The sequence below is a fragment of the Chelonoidis abingdonii genome, chromosome 8, assembly GCF_003597395.2.
Source record: "Chelonoidis abingdonii isolate Lonesome George chromosome 8, CheloAbing_2.0, whole genome shotgun sequence".
NCBI lineage: Eukaryota > Metazoa > Chordata > Testudines > Testudinidae > Chelonoidis > Chelonoidis abingdonii.
The window spans coordinates 43,724,427-43,746,655 of record NC_133776.1 but is presented as its reverse complement, the minus strand read 5'-3'; the positions used below and the strand labels follow the sequence as shown (position 1 = coordinate 43,746,655).

The following is a 22,229-nucleotide window of genomic DNA, read 5'->3' as shown; positions in this document are numbered from 1 at the left end:
CCTCATTATAGACACAGGCTGACCAAAGACTTGTTCCTTAAGAGGGGATATCTCGGCTGACGGGACTGAATTTACTACAGTGACAGAAAAACGCCTTCTGTTGCTGTAGTAAGGTCTATACTACTGGTGCAGCTGTACCTCAGTAGCATTTGTAGTGTAGACATACACTAAGTCTATATTTATATCAGATTAATAGGGAGCACTAAAGTTAACCACTTTATAAATCTGGATGTCAAAGTCCAATCTCCCTTTTCGCTCCTCACAGGAGATAACAAGCTTTTCTTTTCACACACCTACCTGCAGTTTTGATAAGTTACTGAAAGACAGATAGAGGAGGAGAAATCAAATCAGATGTTTTAAATTAAGGGTTTACTCACTGCTTGTGGGTCCTTATCCTTCCTAAGGTGCAGAGAATGGGGCTTTGTGAGGAGCACGGAATGTGTGTGTTTATAGGGTGGGGAAAGAATTTAGACAGGAGGCAAGCATTTGAATGTGTAGGTTTTAAGTGAAATAGCAACAGTACAGTGATTTGCATACTACAATCACCTCACTAATCCATGCACTCCAACTGATAGAGGTCTAACTAGTCAGACTAAAAGGATTTGTAAGTATACAATTGTCAGTCAATAACTGTACAACATCCTCAGCCAATACCATAGTTTAGAACCATATTAATCCTACTAAATTGGACTTATCCTTGTTTCTATAGCTATCAAATACATCCATCTTTCTAATCTTTTAGGTTAGTAAATAGAAAGCGCTAAAAAGGGAGCAAGCTTGAAAAGCAGAATGACATAACTTCTTAGTCCATTCAGGGTAATCTTTAGTGAAACCGCACCTCTTAGCTCATACAGGAATAAAAGTACTTAGAGTTACCGGGATGGTATCTGGTAAGTCATCATAACAGCATCATCTGTATCTGCCATCAGTAACCAGATAGGATCCTGAAGGACATATTTAATGAAATGTTCACTGTTTTCCATTTCAGTGTTCTTTTTCGTATTATGATTATTTTCTGAGGAGTCGATGCTTCCAAAATATTTGCTGGTATGACTTGTCTCACTACTGCCTTTAAAAATAAAAAGTGGCTTTTATAATAAATGTCACATGTTCCATTTTAGTATATTGTTTGAACTATGCTTTCCTCTGTAACGGAAAACCCTTTTAAGCCAATCAAAATGCCTGATGGGGGTGTACAATAGAGAACCCCTTTAAAAGTCTCTGAGTAGATCATCTGTGTTAACCTCCTACATCAGAGGTGGGCAAACTACGGCCTGCCCAGCCCCTGAGCTCCTGGCCGGGGAGGCTAGACCCCAGCTCCTCCCCTGCTGTCCCCTCTCCCCTGCAGCCTCAGTGTGACGCACCGCCAGCACTCTGGACGGGGTGGCTGGCTCCAGCTGGGCAGCGCAGCTGCAAGCTCCTGCCACTCTGAACGACTTGGCTGGGAGGAAGGAGGGGCAAGGGTTGGATAAGGGGCAGAGGGCTCCAGGGGGCAGTCAGGGGACAGGGGTGCATGGATAGGTGTGGGATTCGGTGGGAGGCTGTCAGGGGACGGGGAGGGGGGGAGGGTGGATAGGGGTCAGGGCAGTCAGGGGACAAGGAGCAGAAGGGGTTGGATGGGTCAGGGGTTCTGAGGAAGGCAGTCAGGGGGCGGGGCCAGGCTGTTTGAGGAGGCACAACCTTCCCTACCTGGCCCGCTGTACAGTTTCAGAACCCCGATGTGGCCCTCGGGCCAGAAAGTTTGCCCACCCATCCTACATCCTACACAGGGAAGTTTCCCACGATAGCTGTTGCTGCCAAACATGGAACAGAAAGTTTGGAATGGTCAGTAGAATATGTATTCATTGCCCTATGGGCTATTACCCAGAAAAGACTGCAACTAAGAAAGGAACCCTATCACACCATCTGTAGTCAAAATCCAATTCAAAATAGGACTGAACACTTTAGAGGGAGTATCTGAACACTGGACAATGTTACCCAGAAGCTTTTTATTATTATTATTATTCTAAGATCTGCAGTGTTAGTTTTGATTAAAGAAACAAATACTTCTCAGTTTAAATTAGTTCTTTTAAATAGAAAATGAAGAAAAAAACTCATCTATTGATTTGTCACAATTACCTCAAATATCCTCCTACCTGGCCTCACAGACTCTCTACAACTAAGATAGCATATGCTAGTTGCTCCTGATGCAGCCCAAAGAAAAACATTTAAACAGAAGTCAACGTTTTTCCATTTTCAACAAGCTATTACAGCAGTCTCAGACAAACAAAGCTGCATTAAATTTTTAAATATCATAAGATTAGGATTGTAAATTAGATTTAAAAAAGTATGATTTTACTGTAAAGCTCTTAAGGTCAAAGTGATATCTGTAATACCTCACAATCCCCCTGTTTCACAAGGCATGATTATATTTAACCAGTAAATGTTACCTGTTCTGCTCCCTGACATGCCACAGCCATTGGATCCAGATCCCAACGACTCAGCAGCTGCTGATATACCACTTCCTGATGAAGCTGAGCCAGTGCCTGAATATGTATCCTCTTGAAGTAAAATATCAAGTAAATCACTGGACATAGAGAGAGCATCACTATTTTGAGCTTCCACTGGAGAATCAATCTGGGTGAGAGGAAGGTGAAAATGAAATCATAACCATTTATTCACTAACATTTATGTTAAATATATGGGACAGACTTCAGTTCTTTACATAAAATTAAGTAACAGTACCTTTTCATAGAGAAAAGGGACAGCTGCACAAAACACAGGTAGTCTGACTGATAACTAAGGAGGTAAAAGGAAGTGGGTTAATAGGTTTGTCAGGTAATCTTTTAGTCAAATAACTCATTTAGATTTCAACTACATATTCTTTTTCAAACACAAGTTAAACATCTCTCTTCAATGTAAGGAAACAGTTTGCCAAAGGGACAGTATTAATGTACTTCACTGTGCTGGAGCCATCTGACTTCTTCTGCAGCATCTAGCTTCTAAAGGACAAGAAAGACTAGGAATTGTCCCTATTGTAACTTAACTTAAAAAAAATAGCTATCACCATTGCTGTAAGAGGACAAAAAGATAAGGCTTGTCTACACACAGTTCTCTAGGAGAAGAAGCTACATGTGTACAAGTATCTTTATATGGGTTTATAATTAGTGTGCTCTAGGGGATCGTACCAATAACTATACTTTTTTATAAAACAGTAAGAGTATTTTTCTAATCATGGCTCCTCACAATGCTGTACACAGTGTAGATCTCACTACAGGTTCACATGCACCCTTTGCGCACAAGACCGGAGACACACAAGCCATTTGCGCTGGGGCCACACACCTCTATGCCTCCTTGTGCACCTGTACAAGATCATAAAGGGCAGAGTGGCCACAACCCTCCTTCAGTTCTCTTGCAACACAAGGCGTGTACTGGTGAGGAGTGCTAAAAGTGGAAACAGGGGACAAGTCATAGGATCCACATTGACTACATCTCAAAAAGCCTGTGACTGTAACGTAAGTAACCGTTCTGAGTATGTGACAGTGTGGAACTCCACTGAAGTTGACCAACAAGCAGTATGTACCTGCAGCAGTACCTGGATAGTGTGAAGGAGTGTCTTGTCTATATCAGTCAAACAGAAACTGAAGTACTGGTCTTCTGAATTTGGCATCTGCCCTGGCAGCCATGTGATGTGCATAATGCTTGACAAAAGTTAGCGGGTTGCTCGAGGCATCTGCCTTACAGATCTTGAGGACTGGCATGTTCCAGAAGCTGCTGCCTGTGCCCTAGTGGGGTGCGCATTAATGTCCGGAGGAAAAGGCTTGCTAGCCAACTGACAGAAAGTGGAAATACGCTGTGTGTATTGGTATTTCTACACTTGACCTTTCAATACGCTGGATATGGCCATGGAGAGGAGGGTGGAGAGAGTCTAAAGGGCTGTGTCCTGTTGAGATAACAAAGAAGGCCCTGAAAATGTGCAAAGTATGAAGCTTCTTTTCTCCAGCAAAGAATGCAATTTCAGAAAGAAAAGCAGTAAGATCATAGAATGGTTCAGGTGGAATTCTGAGACCACTTTAGGGAGGAACTTAAGGTACAATTTCACCACCATTGTGTCCCTGTTGAAGGATGTTTTGGTCATATGTGCTTGGAGTTCATTGACTTTCCATGCTGACGTAATGGCCATGAGAGAAAAAGTCTTGATGGTGAGGTGGTATAATGATCACTGTGATAGAAGTTTGAATGGAGGTTCCATAAGTTGCAGGAAGACAGTGTGAAGGTCCCATGTGGGAGCTGGGTCTCTAATTGGAAGGCAGGGATGAAGAAGATCCTTGAGAAACCTTGACACTGTAGAGTCAGAGAAGACTGAAAATGACTATCTGAGCATATCACACTGATGCTGCAGCCAGACAGACTAAAGCTAAAAGCCAATTCTGTCTGTTTTAAGAGCACTATGACCAGAATCTTTGGTATCAGAACCTGTATTGGATTTTGGGCTGCCCCTGTGGTGGAAAAAAAATATATTTTCAGATTTGAGGAATCAGTCCTCTTGTTGGAAGTCTTTTGGTTTTGTAAAACAATCTCCTGAACCTATAAGGAGTAGTCTGTCAGTCCTACTCATCCAATCAACATCCAGGCAGTTAGGTTTAATGACTGTGGGTCTGGGTGAAGTATTTGACCCTGGTTCTGAGACAGTATGTTGGGACACATGGGAAGGCATGCTGGGAGGCTGGCTGGACACATGCACGAGATCCAACAGCTAAAGCTGCTTCAGCCAGTAGGGGCTACCATAACTGTAGACATGTCCCATCGTATCTTGGATATTATCCTGTGGCTGGGGGGAAGAAGGATCAGTGAGAAAGCATAGGAGTTCTTGAGACCAAATGAAGAAAGGCTTCTAGAAGGGAGGCTGGGTTTACATCTCCTCTGAAACAGAAGTCCCTATATTTGAAACTGTCCACTGTGGCAAACAGGTCTACAGTAGGGGGTCTCACACTGCTAGAATATCAGGTCAAGAATGGATTTCTCAGTGACCACTCAAGACTAGTTAAGTTCCAGCTCAAAGTGTGGAAGTCATTGCTGACTCCCAGAAGATTTAGAGCTACCAAGATTGCCGCAGGCTGATGATGCCATTACAAGAACTTCATAGCTTCTAAAAAGAGATGGGATGATTGAGGGCATCTTTGTTTGTTTATATAGTGCACTGCCACGACAAATGGTGCTCTGCCAATGTGCCACCTGTCTGCACCATAGAGTTTGAAGAACAGGCAGAAAAGCTACAGAGGCTAGGCTGACAGCCCTTAGTTCCAAGAAATTCATGTAGAGCTTCAGATGATTCTGACAACATGAGTCTGGCATCTGAAAGTGGTTCTATTGGGTGCCCCAATCTGTTCCTGACATCTGTAACTAGCATAATCACTAGGAAGGAACTGAAAAGACTATTGTCTCATGTTCAGTGGATCTAGCCACCACCTGAGATCCTGTAGGACATGGGGCTAAACTACAACTCATCTGCTCATATGATGCTTGGATGTTGTTGTGGAGTCCACAGATTAAGTTTGGCAAGTGGTGTCCCATATGCCGATACAGAAATATGGCCTAAAAGCTCAGGGCATGTATGTGCTATTGTCAATTTGACCACACACCATGCACTAATTGACTAAAGGGACCAGAACCTGTCCTCCAGAAGATACCTTTGCTGATCTGGAGTTGATCAGAGCTCCTATTAACTTTACCAGCTGCGAAGGACAATTTCTTATAGTTCACCAGGAATCCCAACTGGGAAAGAACGTCATCTAGGGCTGTTTCAATCTTTTCCTGGGACCTTCCTCTTATCAGCCAGTTGCCTAGATGGGGATTCCTGGTTTCTTAGATATGCCATCTCTACAGCCAGGCACTTTGTGAACACTCTTGATGTTATGGAGAGTCCAAATGGCAGAAACCTGTATTGATAATGGTTGGGACTCATTGTGACCCTTAGGTATTTCTAGTGGGCCAGATGGATGGAGGTGTGGAAGGATCCTGCAAGTCGAGCTATCTATTCATCCAAGTTGGAGCTATTTATCTATCCATCCATTTTTCCTCAAATCTAGAACAGGACAAAGACCTCCTTTTTTCTTCAGAAGTACCAGGAGTTTGAAGCCTCTTCTCATGTTCCTGGGGAACCTCTTCTACAGCTCCTAGATGAGGCCTTTTCTGTTTCCAGTAGTTTCCTGTGAGAAGGATTCATAAAGAGGGATGGGCAAGGTGGTCATATTCTGTGGACTGGTTCTGGTGCTGCTCTTAAACACCTCATTCATCTGAGGATGTCAGTATAACAGAGTTTAGAGTCAAGGATGAGAAAGCTGTTGTTCCCTACTGCACTTCAGATGCTCCTTTGCATCACATTCTGTCTATTGTAAAACTGTATATGCTGCCTCTGCTAATACGCAAGCTGAGGGCAGGAAGCTGGAGGAGCACAGATCCCCAGAAGTATAAAGTCACCATAGGATCTTTCAGTAAGAGTAGGACACTGTCACTTTCAATGAACAATTCTGAGCCATCAAAGGGCAAGTCTTCAAATTGTGGCTTGTACTTTATAAGGGTTATCTGAAGCTTGGATATAAGGCAGGGGTGGGCAAAGTATGGCCCGCGGGCCACATCTGGCCTGCGGGACCGTCCTGTGCTGCCTCCGAGCTTCTGGCCAGGAGGCTAGCCCCCCGCCCCTCTCCTGCTGTTCCCCCTCTCCCGCAGCCTCAGCTTGCTCGCTCTGCCGCCAACACAGTGCTCTGGGTGGTGGGGCTGTGAGCTCCTGGGGCAGCGCACCTGCAGATCCTGGCCTAACCCAGTCTCTGTGCTGTGTGGTGGTGGTGGCAGTGTGGCCTGGCTCCAGCCAGGTGGCGAGGCTGTAGCACCGCCAGCCACCGATGCTCCAGACAGCGCAGTAAGGGGGCAAGGGGGCTGGATAGAGGGCAGGGGAGTTCGGGGTGGAGGTCAGGGGGCAGTCAGGGGCAGGGGTTCTGGGGTCAGAGGGAGAAAGGGTGGTTGGATAGGGCGGGGGGACCGTCAGGAATGACAGGAGAGGTTGGATGAGGCAGCAGGGGTCCAGGGGCAGGCAAGGGACAAGGAGCGATGTATGTGGATAGGGCAGGGGTCCCAGAGGGGCCATCAGGGAACGGGGGGTGGATGGATGTTGAATGGGAGAGGCAGATAGGCAGTGGGGGCTGGGCCACGACCTCCTCCCCTAAACGGCCCTCCATACGATTTACAAAACCCAATGCGGCCCTCAGGCCAAAAAGCTTGCCCGCCCTATTCTAAGGTCTACTCAAGACATCAGCTAGGGTAAGTCTTACTGTCACTGGTGGTAAAAGGGAACCAAGGGAGGGCAGAGGTCATGCCACCTTTTAAGCCCTCATAGAGCAGCATGAAGCAGCACAGGGCCCTTGTACAGCTATGGACACTGCTAGTCAAAAAAAAAATCCAGTCTTGCAGGCATGAGGCACATGTGCATCCACAGTGGGATCCAAACTAACACATGCCATTGTAACTATGTTGGTGTTTCTTTGGGTATGGAACATGTGCGTAGACCAGCCCAAAGTTTTGTGGGGTGACTAAAAAATTGAGGTTGGGCAGAGGATTTAGAAGCGACATTTGTATGGACTAATTCTAACAGCAAAGTTAGACCTGTATAGAAAGTATTACCTATCTTCCTTTCATGTTGAAAAGAACCATCTCAGTAAAAGATTTCACAACAGGTACAACAGAATTAAGCTTTGAAGGCTTATGAAACAAAATATGTACCAAACATTTTAGGAAGCTCAGACAAGTAAAAAAAAAGTTTACAGTGAAAGCATCAACAAGATGAACTGTTAGTGGTTAAGTAAGACACTAGGAAACATTTTCTACATCTCAGAGCAGGTTCTAACTGAAAAGCAGCCTTACAGTTATATTGTAAAGGTTTTGCTGCAACTTAGGTCAAGGATACTTGGAGATTTGAGCTTTTGACTGAATATATTAAAAATAGAAAATTAGCTCAAGGATACTTGGAGATTCGAGCTTTTGACTGAATATATTAAAAATTGAAAATTAGCTCAAGTATAGCACATGATACACTCCAACACGCAAAGGTAGAACTTCCAGTAAGTTTAATTTTCATGACTAGCATAAACACAGAAATAGCTTGTTTATGAAAACTGAATTTTCTACTCTATCATCTTGCAAAAGTGAAAGATATCAAAAATGTAATTAGTACAACATCAGTCTCTGTTTCAAGTCAATCAAGTTCAGAGTTTTTCTTCTTTAAGAAATGCAACATAAACAGAATTAAGAATGTCAGATGAAGAAACTGACCAAGACTGAGGGAGTCCTAAGAAAAGTTACACAAATGAACTGTTCAGACCAGTGATCTATCTAGCCCAACAGAGTCTCTGAAAAAGGACAGCATTAGATGCTTCAGATAAAGATGCAAGAAAACCTGTTACAGAAAATTATAGACTAAACTGCCCAGTGGGGAAGTTTCCAATTTTTGAGAGTTAGCGGTTATGTATTAAAATATGATTAATATTAACTTTTATGCTAATTAAAAAAAACTTTATCTAATTTAACTAGATATCCTCATCTATATACATCTGATTTTTTTAAAATCATATTATACCGTCAGCCTCAATGATATTTACTGGTAAGAGAATTCTGTAGGTTTACATGATATATGATTAACAAGTATTTCCTTTCGTCAATTTTAATTTGTTACCCTTCATTTTTGTTTACGTCTCCTTTTTTGGTGTTATGAGAAGGGATAAATGAAAGCACACAATTTACCTTCTTCATGCCATCTCTTTTTATTTGTCTCTTTTCTAAACAGTCTCAATTTTATCAATCCCTCTCCATACAGTTCTCATCATCTCTTGGACCCTTCTATTTCTGTTCTCTCTCTTTGAAATAGGTGATCACGATTGATCATTTGACTATGCCACATGAGGACATTCCGTTGGCTCAGATAATGACATTTTCAGTATTATTTTTCCATCCAATTCTTTATACATTCTAACATTTGTTTGTTTTTGACTACCACTGCACATTGAACAAAAGTTTCCATTGAGCTATTCACAATGACATTGTTTTCCATGCAGTTAGTTACTTTCAAACCCAACTGATGAGCATGAGTAATACAAATTATTCCTTTCAACGTACAATGCTTTCTATTTGTCAACAATGATTTTTTCCTCTCAAGTTTCTCACACAGTATTCTCTAGGGGTGCACCTATTACATTAACTCATTGGTTGAAAACCTGATACAAGGAAAAGCATCTAGTAAGTACCACTTTGTACTCTAGAAATGAAACCGGACTATTTGTCTCACTACCTGAAAGCGTCCTCTCCTTAAAATAGTAAGTTTTATGATCCATTATGGGTAGAATAGTGTTTACAAAAAAAATAGTTCTTCTTCCCCCCTTGTCTAAAATACAATTTAACAAACAAACAAAAAAACCCCACCACATCCAAAGATCTAAATTCAGAAAATTTTGACCAACCCTAAATATGGATTAGTCTATGTTTTTTTAGTGTTTTAATCTAATTAACCTTTAAAAGGAGAATATTGTATGGTCTGCTTAAACTAGTTAACACTTATAAAATCACAGGGCATTCACTGTGCACTCTCTCTCTCTGCACCAAAACAGAGTTATCTGAATCTTGCTTAATATGCCAAGAAAATGGCTATAGCTCCACAGAGCATAATTTAAACACACACATGCCACCATAAGACAACAGTTCTATGAAGCAAAAGTTATACACATTGGTTAACTCCTTTGCAACGGGGAGGGATAACTCAGTGGTTTGAGTATTGGTCAGCTGAACCCAGGGTTGTAAATTCAATTCTTGAGGGGGCCATTTAGGGAACGGAGGTAAAAATCTGTCTGGGGATTGGTCCTGCTTTGAGCAGGGGCTTGGACTAGATGACCTCTTGAGGTCCCTTCTAACCCTGATATTTTAGGATTCTATGATTATAGACCAGTATTTCCCAATGAGCACTAAAATAAAATGCATCAGAGATTCTTAACGTTGAAAATAAAACACTGGGTGATGGCAAGGTCCAAACATTTTGGAGAGATAGGAATTCCAGGGCATATGCATTAGCATCAATACATTTTTTTGCACCAACTACATCATCAAAAATCCGCATTCCCAATAACTATTTTTAGAGATTCCATATAGGTTAACACTGCTATATCATTTACTACAATTTAACTGCATAATATTTAATGACTCATAAGTACACAAGTAACAGTATACATATCTTGGGTATGTGCATGCACAAGCCTCCCCCTTCCCCTACATATATTTTTAAGGGGCTAACAGGTGTCCAAATCCTCTATTAGCCTACCTCAATGTTGTTAAATCCTGTATAGCAAACATTATTCTAACACAGATCCTCTTATTTTCAGAGTTTAAATTCAACAAAATCAACACCCACATGTTGATCCTTGAAATTTAAGGAATCTGAGGTAAAGGGAAACTGACTGATGGTCCATACAATTTTACTATACCAAGTAGACCAAGGAAAAGCTAAAATGGTGTAGAGATGCATATATTAATTAATTTCCTCATTTCATTTGCCAATGTACTGTACACTGGATTTTAAAATTACAAAAATGTGTGCTTAGTTCACAGTTATATTTCCACTTATTTGCCCCTCAAAGCTTGTAACCAAATAATTAAGTTGCTAAGATGGTTTCTTAGAATCAGTTTCAATTCTCTTCACAAAAAGAATATTGTGTGTTCTTATTAACTGAATAAATGTAACAGGTCTTGCAATATACATAATACATTTCTAAACCTCTTCTACTAACTTTATATTAAACTTTTTAAAGCAATTAAAAAAAAAGTAACAACGAAACAGCATGCTTTTTTTGTTCAGTATGAAAACAAATTTCATTCCTCTTATTTCCCTCAGGGAAAGAGTAAGTTTAAAGTAATTTATTTCACTAGAATGAGCTCACTGGAAAAGTCCAAATTTCCAACCTAAACTTGAGGGTAGGTTTAAAGAGATTACATTGAAACTCTGCAGCAAAAAAACAAATTGTACAGCTTTGAAACTGATGTTACATAAATTATTGTTGGGACAATACAATTTTAAACTTTTCTGAAGTATTTCTGCACATGGACTATGAAGAATAGCTATATTCAAAGTGTAAAGATGTATTATTTTTCTGGAAACTATATGCAATAATACTTACAGGAGAGGATCCTTTTCTGCTGCTGTCATCAGTTATGGGTTTGCCTGTGGCTCCTCCTTCAATTAAAGCACCATGTAAACCAGCAGCAGCTCCACTTTCAGCACTTTTGGGGGTTTCTTCTAATTGCAGAAGGTTTAGCTGTAGTGGAGAACTGCACCCGGACTGGAACAAAGGTGGTGAAGCCTGATCTTGAGGACCAAGAGACTGTGGCGTGGAGGAACGGGACGGATCATTTCGTGATTCCATTGCAGGAGTCTTTTCACTTTCTGCAGGTGTATTATAATGGAATGGTTGTGTTGGAAAGAATGTCTCTTGAGGGAAAGGATTTGGGACAGCTAATGGCAGCTGTGCTGAAAACACTGACTGTGAAGAGAAAGTAGGATCAGCAGAAAAGTTAGGCTGGCCATTGTAAAGTGTCTGGGGTAAATTATTGTTCATTTGAGGATACATGTAGTTGGGGAGTACAAGAGCTACCACTGGTGTTACAGGAGGTGCAGAGAACTGTGATGGCTGCATAGGACAATTATTTCCAGAATCTGGAAAATCACTGAAACCAGAAAGGTAAGCCTCAGGACCTGGAGGCACAGTTCCTGCTGCTGAAAAAACTGGAAGTGGATATGCAGGCATAACAGCAGGGAAAGACATGGCTGAATGGCTAGCTTGAGAAATATCTGATGGTGACCAAGCTGTACTATTTAGGCCTTGCAAAGGAAACTGATGAAGGGGATTGGGTCCAGAAGTTGTACTGTCCGAGGACTCCTGAGGTTTAATTCGTTTTGGTTTTGATTTCCTGTTCTTTCCACTTTTCCTCCAGGACTGATCTACTCCAGAAGCATCATTTCTTTGCCCATGAGCACCTGGAACACAGTGGGAAGTAATTATATCAAATGGTGAAGCGTCCCCTTCAAGTCATTCTCAGAAGCTGCTGAAAATTGTGTCTGTTGCTCTATTCCAACTGAATGGAACTGACTAGGGAGTAGTCAGACTCACTCTTCTGCCTCTGGCACAGAAACTTTGCAGGAGCAGCTGTATTGGCACAATTGCAGAGAAAGGAAAATCAAGAGGAGGTGGAAAAAGCTGTGCATTTTGTGCCCAAATGTAGTCCTTCACCCCTTTGGCCAACAGTTTTGATGCAGCGACTTCAGTTTTTGAGGGGTGAGTACCTCTAGAATTCTCTCTGGTCAATAAAAATAGCAACTACAGAAAGGCAATTCTAGCCCTCTTTGTGTTAGAGAATCACTGCCACACAGGCCTTTAATTTGGGAGGAAACTCTAAAGACTCTCAAGCAAGCAAAAGAGGGAATAAACCCAGAACAAAAGATGTAGCAAACAAGGAAGTGCTGTGGCAATTTATTGCTTGATTGAGGAAAAGGTCTTTTTATGTAAAAGAGCGTGTTGCTTTATTTTATGTGGAAGACTACACTAAAATTTTCTTTTAGTTACAAACTAAACTGGTGTCAGTAGTCAACTGGATTGATGGATGAAAGAAAAAATTTCACATGTTTGAAAATCTCCATTCTGGTGCACACTTGCCAGAAGGCAGAGAAGAAAGTTTCTCAATTATCTGTGGTGTTAAACACCTTGCTGTGGATTGCGCATAGTATGTAGATGTCAATAGCTACACAGTACATGAGCCATAATTAAAAATTGAATTCTGCCCTCTGAGTGAGTTTGACACTGCCGATCTAAAATCAGTTCAGCTAATACTTTAGTTCCCTACCCGATAATATGACCATCTTTCATGATCATTTTCATTCATCACCATCACAAAATTACTTATAAGTACATTTATCCATTGGTTCCAAAACTTGGGATGAGGCTGCCCCATTGTTTTTAATATTAATATAAAATGCACTAGCACACAATTTGTAGATGTTCACATCCTACCATAAAGAGGTTAGTAGAATTTGAATCTTCTGTTAAAATATTCATCATACACACTGTAGAAGTGAAGAACAATCCCACACATACAGGTTTAAACATTACTTTTATGGATTTGATTTTCAAACGAGATTCATAGATGAAATATTTTGTCATAATTTTTCATGGCAACTTGTAGTATGGTAGAACCTCAGAGTTACAAACACCAGAGTTAGTAACTGACCAGTCAACCACACGCCTCATTTGGAACTGGAAGCATGCAATCAGACAGCAGCAGAGACAACAAAAGCAAATAAAGTATAGTACTGTGTTAAATGTAAACTACTAAAAAAATAAAGAGAGAATTTTAAAAAGATCTGACATAGTAAGGAAACTGTTTCTGTGCTTGTTTCATTAAAATTAAGATGGTTAAAAGCAGCATTTTTCTTTTGCATAGTAAAGTTTCAAAGCTGTATTAAGTCAATGGTCAGTTGTAAAACTTTTGAAACATAGCGTTTTGTTCAGAGTTACAAACATTTCAGAGTTACGAACAATCTCCATTCCTGAGGTGTTCGTAACTCTGAGGTTCTACTGTATGTTTTGTTGATTTATATTTTAAAGTTCCCCACTGCAAGGATAGGAGAACCTAACCTTGCCCAGTTATCTACATTGCGCGGTTCCTCACTATTTGCAAGGGTGTGTGTGCTCTGCCCTTTGTGGGCCTTCTTAAGTCTCTCCAGATAGGGAGTCAAAATGAAAGTCACAACCCCCAAGATGTTCAGGGATAATTCTTCTCTGCAGCCCCAGTAAGGGGGTGTGTTTGGCAAGTCTAAAGAGCTACCAGCGATCCAGCACCAAAGTAGTGGGTTTTGGGGAGATCGCTCTGGCTGGGCCTCTGAGGTCTGCTATACTCTCCCTCTGGGTCATGGTGAAGGTCTCTGGCGAGGGGTTCCCTCCACAGCTTCAGGAGTCATTCCTGCAGTCTGATGCTTCAGGCAATCCTGCTCCTTCCCCTCCCGGTTGCCCCATAGGTGACTGCAGTTTAAAAGCCTCTTCATTATCATGCATGATTGACAGGGCTGGAGAGACGGGGCTAGCTACACCACCTGGACTCTGAGGCCTTCCTCATCTGTGTGGGATCCCTACACCCCATCACAAGTATAGCATAACATCTCACATTTAAAGGACTTACCAATTTTATGCTTTATGCTATAGATCAACAACAGCCAAACTGTGGCTCATGAGCCACATGCTGCACTTTTACTGTTAAAGTGCAGCTTGCAAGCCCCCCATGTCTCCCCATTCTCTGCCTACCAATTGGGGGAAGAACTCAGGACCTCTGCCTTGCAGGGGGGTAGAGGCTTCAGCAGGAGTGGGGATGAAGCCCCAAGCCCCAGCTCCTGGAAGGTGTGCCCCAGCTTTCGAACGTCTGAAGATTGTTGTATGCAGCTCGGAAGGCCAGTAAGTTTGGCCACTCCGCTATAGATTCTTTAAATTCAAATGCAGTAAATCTTCAATTTGTAATTGATGCCAGTTATCAGTACAAAAGATATAACTATCCATGTCTATTTTACATATAATGTTCCCTTCTATTTTTTCCTCCTACCACTGTGCCCTACAGATCAGTGCCCCTTCTCCATTCCTGGGCTTCCTGGAAGGAGCAGGACTTCATATCCAGGGTTCAGTGAACAATGAAGCCTAACTTCAGCCAAAGAAAAATGACAATTGCATTTGTACTACCCTTAAAGTGATCCATGGTTTAACAATAGCTTCTGAACCTGCAACATCTAAGATATGTTTCTTCCTGTTCACAGATAACTTTAATGGTTAAAACAAAGTTCAACAGACAACAACTATTGCCTTACCACGTTCACCATGACGTCCTTTGGGTCTATCTTGTAAGTAATAATTGCAGTGGGATTGAAAAATCTTGAATCTTTTGATTTCTTTGAATTTATTCAAAAAGCTCTGCTCTTCTTTTTGTGTATGCACTGCAAGGATTTCCTTTGTAAGTCCCAGCTTCTTAAATAGCTCTTTTTCCTGGTTTGCATGTATGGCGCTGGATGGAGGGACAAGAAGTTGACTATCTAAGAGTTCTGTTCCACTAGGACCATCTTCTATCATTTCTAGAACAAAAGTGAAAAAATACTTAAGGCAAATGAGGCAAAATATTCTGCTAATTTTAAAATTTAGACTTTATGATAAAAGCACTGTAACTCTAAAATGTCTGTCCATAAGTATTCTATAGCAACAAAAAAGCGTACATCATCCCATTGGTTGATAATGGAATAGCTGATTACAGTGGTAAAATGTCTTAAATTAAGCTATTCATCTCAATAATAAGTACTGTACCTAATTCAGGTTGTGGTTTTTTGTCCCCAACATGAACTATGGTGCTACTGTAGCTGCACTGACTGGTGAAGGATACAACACTTTCTGGTTTCCCAGGTAAAGCCAAAGAGGTTAAGTGAGCACCAACTACCGGAGGACCATTTGATTTATCAGATGTCTTCAACACAGCAGGGTCTATATGAGTTTTCAACAGCACTCTTTCTTCTTCAGAAGAGAAAAAGTTAAAACGTCATTAGATGAAACATGAAATAAGCTAATGAAAAAAAAAATCAATCACCTGAGTCATAGAATGCCAGAGACTGAATTGCTTTTGAGAAGAAAGCAAAGTTATTCTGATTCTGTTCATTCCCAATAGTTCAGCAAGGGCTAACATGTTTATATCAGATATTACCCCAACTTCCAAGACAACATACTATTACACACACACACGTATTTCCATCGATAACAGCTGAAATTTACAGATAGGCAAAGTAAGAAGAATGCTTCTTGAGAACTTAAGTGTTTGATTTAAGGATCTATTCTGACATGTGATGTTGACAATTTGTGTTTTAACAGTTATAAAGCTTTAGCTTTTTGAATCTCAATGTCTACTGTCATTAAATAATTGTCTGACCCTCCCCATAACTTCCAACCATTATGAACATTTAAAAAGATAAAAAACAAAACAAATGCTTAAAAACAATCTTAGCTGTCAAAATTATAAAAAATAAAAATAAAATTCTGCCACGCCCATTTATATATTCCTTCTGCCTCCCTTTCTACTTTCTCCATCCCTTTTCCAACAACAGATACAGGGGGAAGGATAGCTCAGTGGTTTGAGCATTGGCCTGCTAAATTCAGGGTTGTGAGCTCAATCCTTGGGGCCACTTAGGGATCTGGAGCAAAAATCAGTACTTGGTCCTGCCAGTGAAGGCAGGGGGCTGGACTCAATGAGCTTTCAAGGTCCCTTCCAGTTCAAGGAGATAGGTATATCTCTAATTATTATTATTATTATTATTATTGGAGATGTGATAGCCATCAAGAATTCTCTTTTTAAAAGTACAACATATCTTTGGTTACTTTAAAATTGTATAGGTATTTATAACTAGTCATATCCAATGCTTGCCTCTTAATTGATTTGCTTTAGCTTTGACCCCCAGGAAAGTTATATATGTATATTAATATGCTTAATACACTTGTGTGATTACCATAACAAACACTGCTGTTCCAACACCAAAACCAAAATAAGATTATATAGTTATTTCTATTGTGATTAACTGCCAACGCCTTCAGAAACTCCAAATTAAGGGAATCTTAACCACAAATAAATTACCAAACTACAAAAGCTGCAAACATTCATGAATTTTCATAATTTTATATAGCTTTTTAAAAACCTAACATTAATGTGATTTGTTCAGTGTACACAGATAATGAAATTGTAAGAAGACATTTCATCAATTGTCTTTGACAGTGCAGAAGTTACCCTAAACTAAAGTTATTTAGAATTTTGATTTCACAGCCACATTGTCTTGCTAGACATGAGACTGTCAAAATCGAACATGGGCATTCTCTCCCTCTCCACCTAAAAAAATCCATACTTGAGAATGTTCTGCACAGAACTGATGTTTTTGCTAAATCCTAATTAAAATTACGTTAATTAATACCTCCTGATGGCTTTATGGCATTATCAGCTGTTTTTTGCTTGCGATCATCAGAACTCAGTGAAGCAGCATTGTTTGACGAAGGTTCGCATTTTCTCTTTACTGTGCCAGGTATGCTGCAACTCTCCAAGTATCTATATAGTAAGTGTTTAACAAAGTTAAATAAAAATGTTGCAAACTTAGGAGTTAAAAACATTTTACACACCAATAATACACATTGGATGGAAGCCTACCTGATGACACTGTCTAAACAACTAATCTGTTGATAGGAATACACAGGCTGTTCCTTCCAAGTCAGTTCCTCTGTAACCACATTCTTATGAGCAGCAATGGCTACAGTATCCTTTTCAGCTATATCTTCCATCCGAACACTTGAAAAATTTGTTTTTTCTGTATAAAGATTCATGCTCATTACAAGTTAACCCTTCATAACTCTTAAAATAAAGCAGATGTAAATTAAACCCTAATTTATGTCCTTCTTCTGAATGACTCAGAAGTTATACTTCATTAAAATATAGTAAAACCAGTAAATGTTGCAATAAAATGTTTGTGCCAGTCAAATGTAACAGAAGTATTGCATAAATGTTTTCACAATTAGTGGAAAACCAATAGTCCTCATAGTTTTAACGTGAAATTTAATTTGTATTACGATGTATTCAGTACTTACTTATTTTCAGTGAGTATACTCAAAACAGAATTTATGAAGCTCGGAGGACTACTAGGGTGGATGTAAAGTATTAAGGAACCAAGGGAATAGCCAAACTCTCTGTATGTCCAAATTTTAAATCTTATGAGTGACAACAAGTTGAAAGTATCTATGATTTTTGGAGTTACAAATAGAAAGAAAATATTTTATTTGCTTTTGTAACATTTTGTCCCTTCCTAAATTTAGCTTTTAACTTTAAAAACCGTGAGCTCAATTCATGTGCCTCATGATATTTTCTCTGAGTCACACCACAGTTGTTGGGCTGAGGCATTTGTTACAATATCTATGCTGACATGACCTAATACCCACTAAAAAAATGCAATTATCTGATGGTTTGGTGGAATACACCCCAGTAAGGCTGAAGAGAACAGTGTGCAATGAAGACAGGATCTAGGAAAGCTCTCATTATACATCTTCTTACAACTGCACGTATATTATGTACCAACAATGTTGCAATACAAAATAAAATCCCTCCCTGAAGGAATTTACTACTTCCAGAAACAGAATAAATATGCAAGAAGAGAGACAGAGAATAATAATTAAATTACTTATAACATAGTATAATCCAAATAGTTATCTTAGAACATGCTTAGCTATTAAGTCTTTGAAAGTTGTCCATCACAAAAATATTCAATTAACTGGAAAATTCCAAAAAGATATTTGATACAATTCTCAGACATTGAACTCACATCCATAAACACAAAAAAGTACTAAATAAAAGTAAAGTTCTGTTTCCCAGTTAGTAGTACAGTCTGACAGTCATATTTTGCCTGGAAATTGGATTTAGTTACTTTAACACAGCTGACTTGAACAAAAATCTGAACTTCTGGTGTTTTACAGAAAAAAATGCAAGCTCTTGCTGCTTTACCTCCAAAAGACTTTTTCTTATGTTCCAGCTTCACTCTTCTGTCAGTGAAAACATGTTGTCCTTCATTTCTGGCCATATGCGCATCTTGACATGTCACCTGAAAAGTGTCAAGGGGTGTGTGAAGAGAAAAAATAGTCACTAGAAAATTTTGGCTTACTCATACATATTGGGTCCTTAATGAACTTCCTAGGCTTCAGAGCCCAAGCTCCAACCTTAGACGCAACTTCAAAGAGCTTTGCTGTCCACACAGCTATTTTTAGAGTGCTAGTGTGAGCCTCACAAACCGAAGCCTGTTGACCTGAGCTGAGAAGGTCATTTCCAAAGGCTGTGTACATATACTGAAAGGATTGGTGAACACCATTTTTTTTTCTGGATTGAGAAAGCAAAGCAAAGCCTTACATAATTTTACTACACACTATAGCTGACATAGTCGCATCTTAGACTGCATTTAATTCTTCCAGTGTTAGCTAGGGGAGCACAAACTACCAAGAACAAAACACTTTTTCGCAAAATATTGGGCCATTTATTTACAACTAGCAACTGAGCTTGCAGAGGAAGATTAGAAAAAGAATATTCTACAGAACAGACTCAGTCCTGGTCTCTGAAAAAAAAAATTAATAATCTTTAGTATAGCATTTCAAAAGAGATCTGCCTACCTTTTTAAACACCATTAATTAAAAATTCTTAGTCTATCCCCACAAAATGTATCATCATTCTGACCCTGCCTCTGGACTTGCTAGAATAGTTTAAAAAAAAGCTGTATTTCTAATGCTCATGTTTAGAAAAAAAATTGTTAAAATCAAGATAGGGAAGGTAAAAAGTCTTTAAAGGTTTTAGTGAATGCTAAGATATATTATGTGCAGGAAAAAGTTTGTGCTGATCAGCAGAAAACAAAGACAATGACATACTCGAAAGCCCACAGGAGTTGTAACACGACAGCAGGATCAGTAAGAAGCTATATTAAATAATTAAAAAAAAATATTTCTCAGAAGAATCTGCAAACTTCTGCAGTCCAGATTTGAATGCCAGTCCAACGCTAAGGACACAAATACTAGAGCTGGGCGAAATTTTCCAGTGAATGGTAAATTGGCCAAAAAAAAAAAAAAGAAATATATATATATATATATGCTTCTAGGTCCAGGCAACCAGAGCAGTCATCCTGGGCACCGTCTTCCAGAGGGCTCTGTACCAGTCAGAGCAGTGGGTTTTTTGGCTCTATTTCTCCAGGTGGGCACCAAAAACATGGTCTGCCCTGGCCAGCAAAAGGCTTGGGACCATTCCTCTTTTGGAGGGCATCAAAACTATTAGTGAATTCAGGTCCAATCCAGTGAATAGTTTCAAAACAAAAATGGAAGAGAGTACAAAAAGGTCAAAACAACACATTTCAACTTGTCATTTCAAAAAATCAGTTCACTATGAAATTTAGCTAATAAAAGGATCCATAGGTAAAAGTATACAAAAACAACCAAAAATGAAAAACCAAAATAAATAATAAATAAAAATATTCATTTCAGATTGAACTAAAATGCTGCAGTCAAGCCAAAACAAAAATCCAGCTTTAGTTTGAACTGAAATCAGTTGTTTTCATACTTTTTTTGATTCAACCCCTGAACTAAAAAATCAACTATTTTCTAGGCCAGGGGTCAGCAACCTTTCAGAAGTGGTGTGCCAAGTCTTCATTTATTCATTCTAATTTAAAGTTTGGCATGCCAGGAATACATTTTAACATTTTTAGAAGGTCTCTTTCTATAAGTCTATAATATATAATTAAACTATTGCTATATGTAAAGTAAATAAGGCTTTTAAAATATTTAAGAAGCTTCATTTAAAATTAAATTAAAATGCAGAGCCCCTCAGACCAGCGGCCAGGACCCGGGCAGCGTGAGTGACACTGAAAATCAGCTTGCGTGCTGCCTTTGGCACAAGTGCCATAGGTTGCCTGCCCCTGTGCTAGGCTCTAACTAGGGGTGGGACAGTCTCAGTCTTTAGGTTCCTTTGCCAACAAGAATGTCAAGGCCCAGGCACAGCCTCAAAGGACACTGCTATTCAAAAAGAATCTTTTCCCATGCACGTGAGCAGAAACCATATGGACAGACATTCAAAGAGACAAATTACTCCACTCCTAGGCAACTGTCTCATACTTGCCATCACACATCATATAAGTTCATTACTCTTCTGTAGAATGTCTCACAACCCTCACAGGAAGAAGAATACAAATACAAAGATTTCCTCCCCCTCATTTCTTCCATCCATAAACAGGTAAGCCAGCGAACTAGGTCTTCCCTTACAAAATTAAAGAAAAAAAAGTTTTCACAAACTAATAAAGCTATATCCCTGCTTAGAAGTGGATTAAGATTTTGTGGGGCCCTGGGGCAGAGCAAGTAGGGGCCCCTCCCCACCCCTTCCACCAGCAGGTCCTTGGCCCCTCCCAGCTCCTGCTGGGGAAATGGAGTGAGGGTACGGGGGCTTCCCCTGCCCACCTAGTGCTCCTGCCAGAAAGTGCCCTCCCCACCCCTTCCCCCACTCCCTGGCAGGAGCACCGGGCGGGCGGAGTGGGTCTGGGTTTTTCCAGGGTCCCTATTGGCCCACTCTAATCCACCGTTTTTAGTCGTGGATAGGAATTCTTCTCAAACAGGACCAACCATCTCCCCAACATTTCTGCTGGAAGGACCTGGCCAGAGCCACAATGCAGCAGTAGCCTCAATCCCAGCCCAAAATTTGAAACCACAATAACAGTGAAAATCATTTTCAGTTATAGAGAATTTTGTACCAAAGACTTCATTTAAAAAATAAAATTAAAAAAAAAAACAACTTACATGCTTGTCCTTTAGCGTCTCTTCATTGTTGTTCCCGTTGCTGTCACTGGATGATGCTATACTCATTAAATGCTCATGTGATCCATTGCTCCCCAAGCTTCCATAGCCACTAGATCCACTGTTGTGTACAGGCTGCAAAAAAATATTAGCAATCAACTTTAACAAAAGTTAAGCACATACTGATGATTCAGAATGAGAAAAATTAGCAAGATTCTATAGTTGCATGCTTTCTTAAGATCCCAGACAGGGATACATTTGACTATACCTATATATCAAGGCAAGTACAATACTGTACATATATGAGCAATTATTTCTAGGATTGCACCCTCATGCCCCAAATCAAGCAATGAGCTCTCAATAGGCACAATCCGGTGAAGCCATGAAACCCCAAAGGAGTCAATAAGACTCTGCACAAAGCAAAGTTCATTGCAGGGTTAGGGTAGCTTAAAATATATTTTAATATGGATAGTATATGTGACTTCTAATAAAGAAATCATAGCAAGTTAAAAGACGACATGATTTTGAATGCATCACTGACAGTATTTCTACCTGGTCAAATATACCTGTATCACTTTTGATAAAGAGAAAATATATCTATTAATGTCTTTATTGTTAGACTGAGTAGGACTATTGTGTAGCCTCTTAAAATTCCAGATAAAAAAGTTTAAGAGACAACATATTCAGACAAATAAAGAATTCAACTTTATGACTTGGAAAAAACATGTAACTGTTTACAAACCTAACCATCATCAGACAGAAAAAAAAGTTAAGTATAAAGCTATAACTCACTCCACCATG

At 39.9% G+C, this 22,229-nt stretch overlaps 1 protein-coding gene across 8 annotated transcripts in view; it reads right to left on the bottom strand.

Moving 5' to 3' along the window:
• PER2 (period circadian regulator 2) overlaps nt 1-22,229 on the bottom strand; it is a 98,719-nt gene that overhangs the window by 5,208 nt on the left and 71,282 nt on the right. For 7 of the 8 annotated variants that reach the window (XM_075068555.1, XM_075068561.1, XM_075068554.1 and 4 more), the window contains 9 exons: nt 21,432-21,563; nt 18,616-18,712; nt 17,275-17,431; nt 17,045-17,175; nt 15,402-15,605; nt 14,915-15,175; nt 11,190-12,046; nt 2,430-2,616; nt 877-1,069 (listed from right to left, as the gene is read on the bottom strand). In XM_075068555.1, coding sequence (XP_074924656.1) covers nt 877-1,069; nt 2,430-2,616; nt 11,190-12,046; nt 14,915-15,175; nt 15,402-15,605; nt 17,045-17,175; nt 17,275-17,431; nt 18,616-18,712; nt 21,432-21,563 — 2,219 coding nt within the window. The remainder of the gene's footprint in view (nt 1-876; nt 1,070-2,429; nt 2,617-11,189; nt 12,047-14,914; nt 15,176-15,401; nt 15,606-17,044; nt 17,176-17,274; nt 17,432-18,615; nt 18,713-21,431; nt 21,564-22,229) is intronic. The other variant, XM_075068562.1, reaches the window with a different exon arrangement.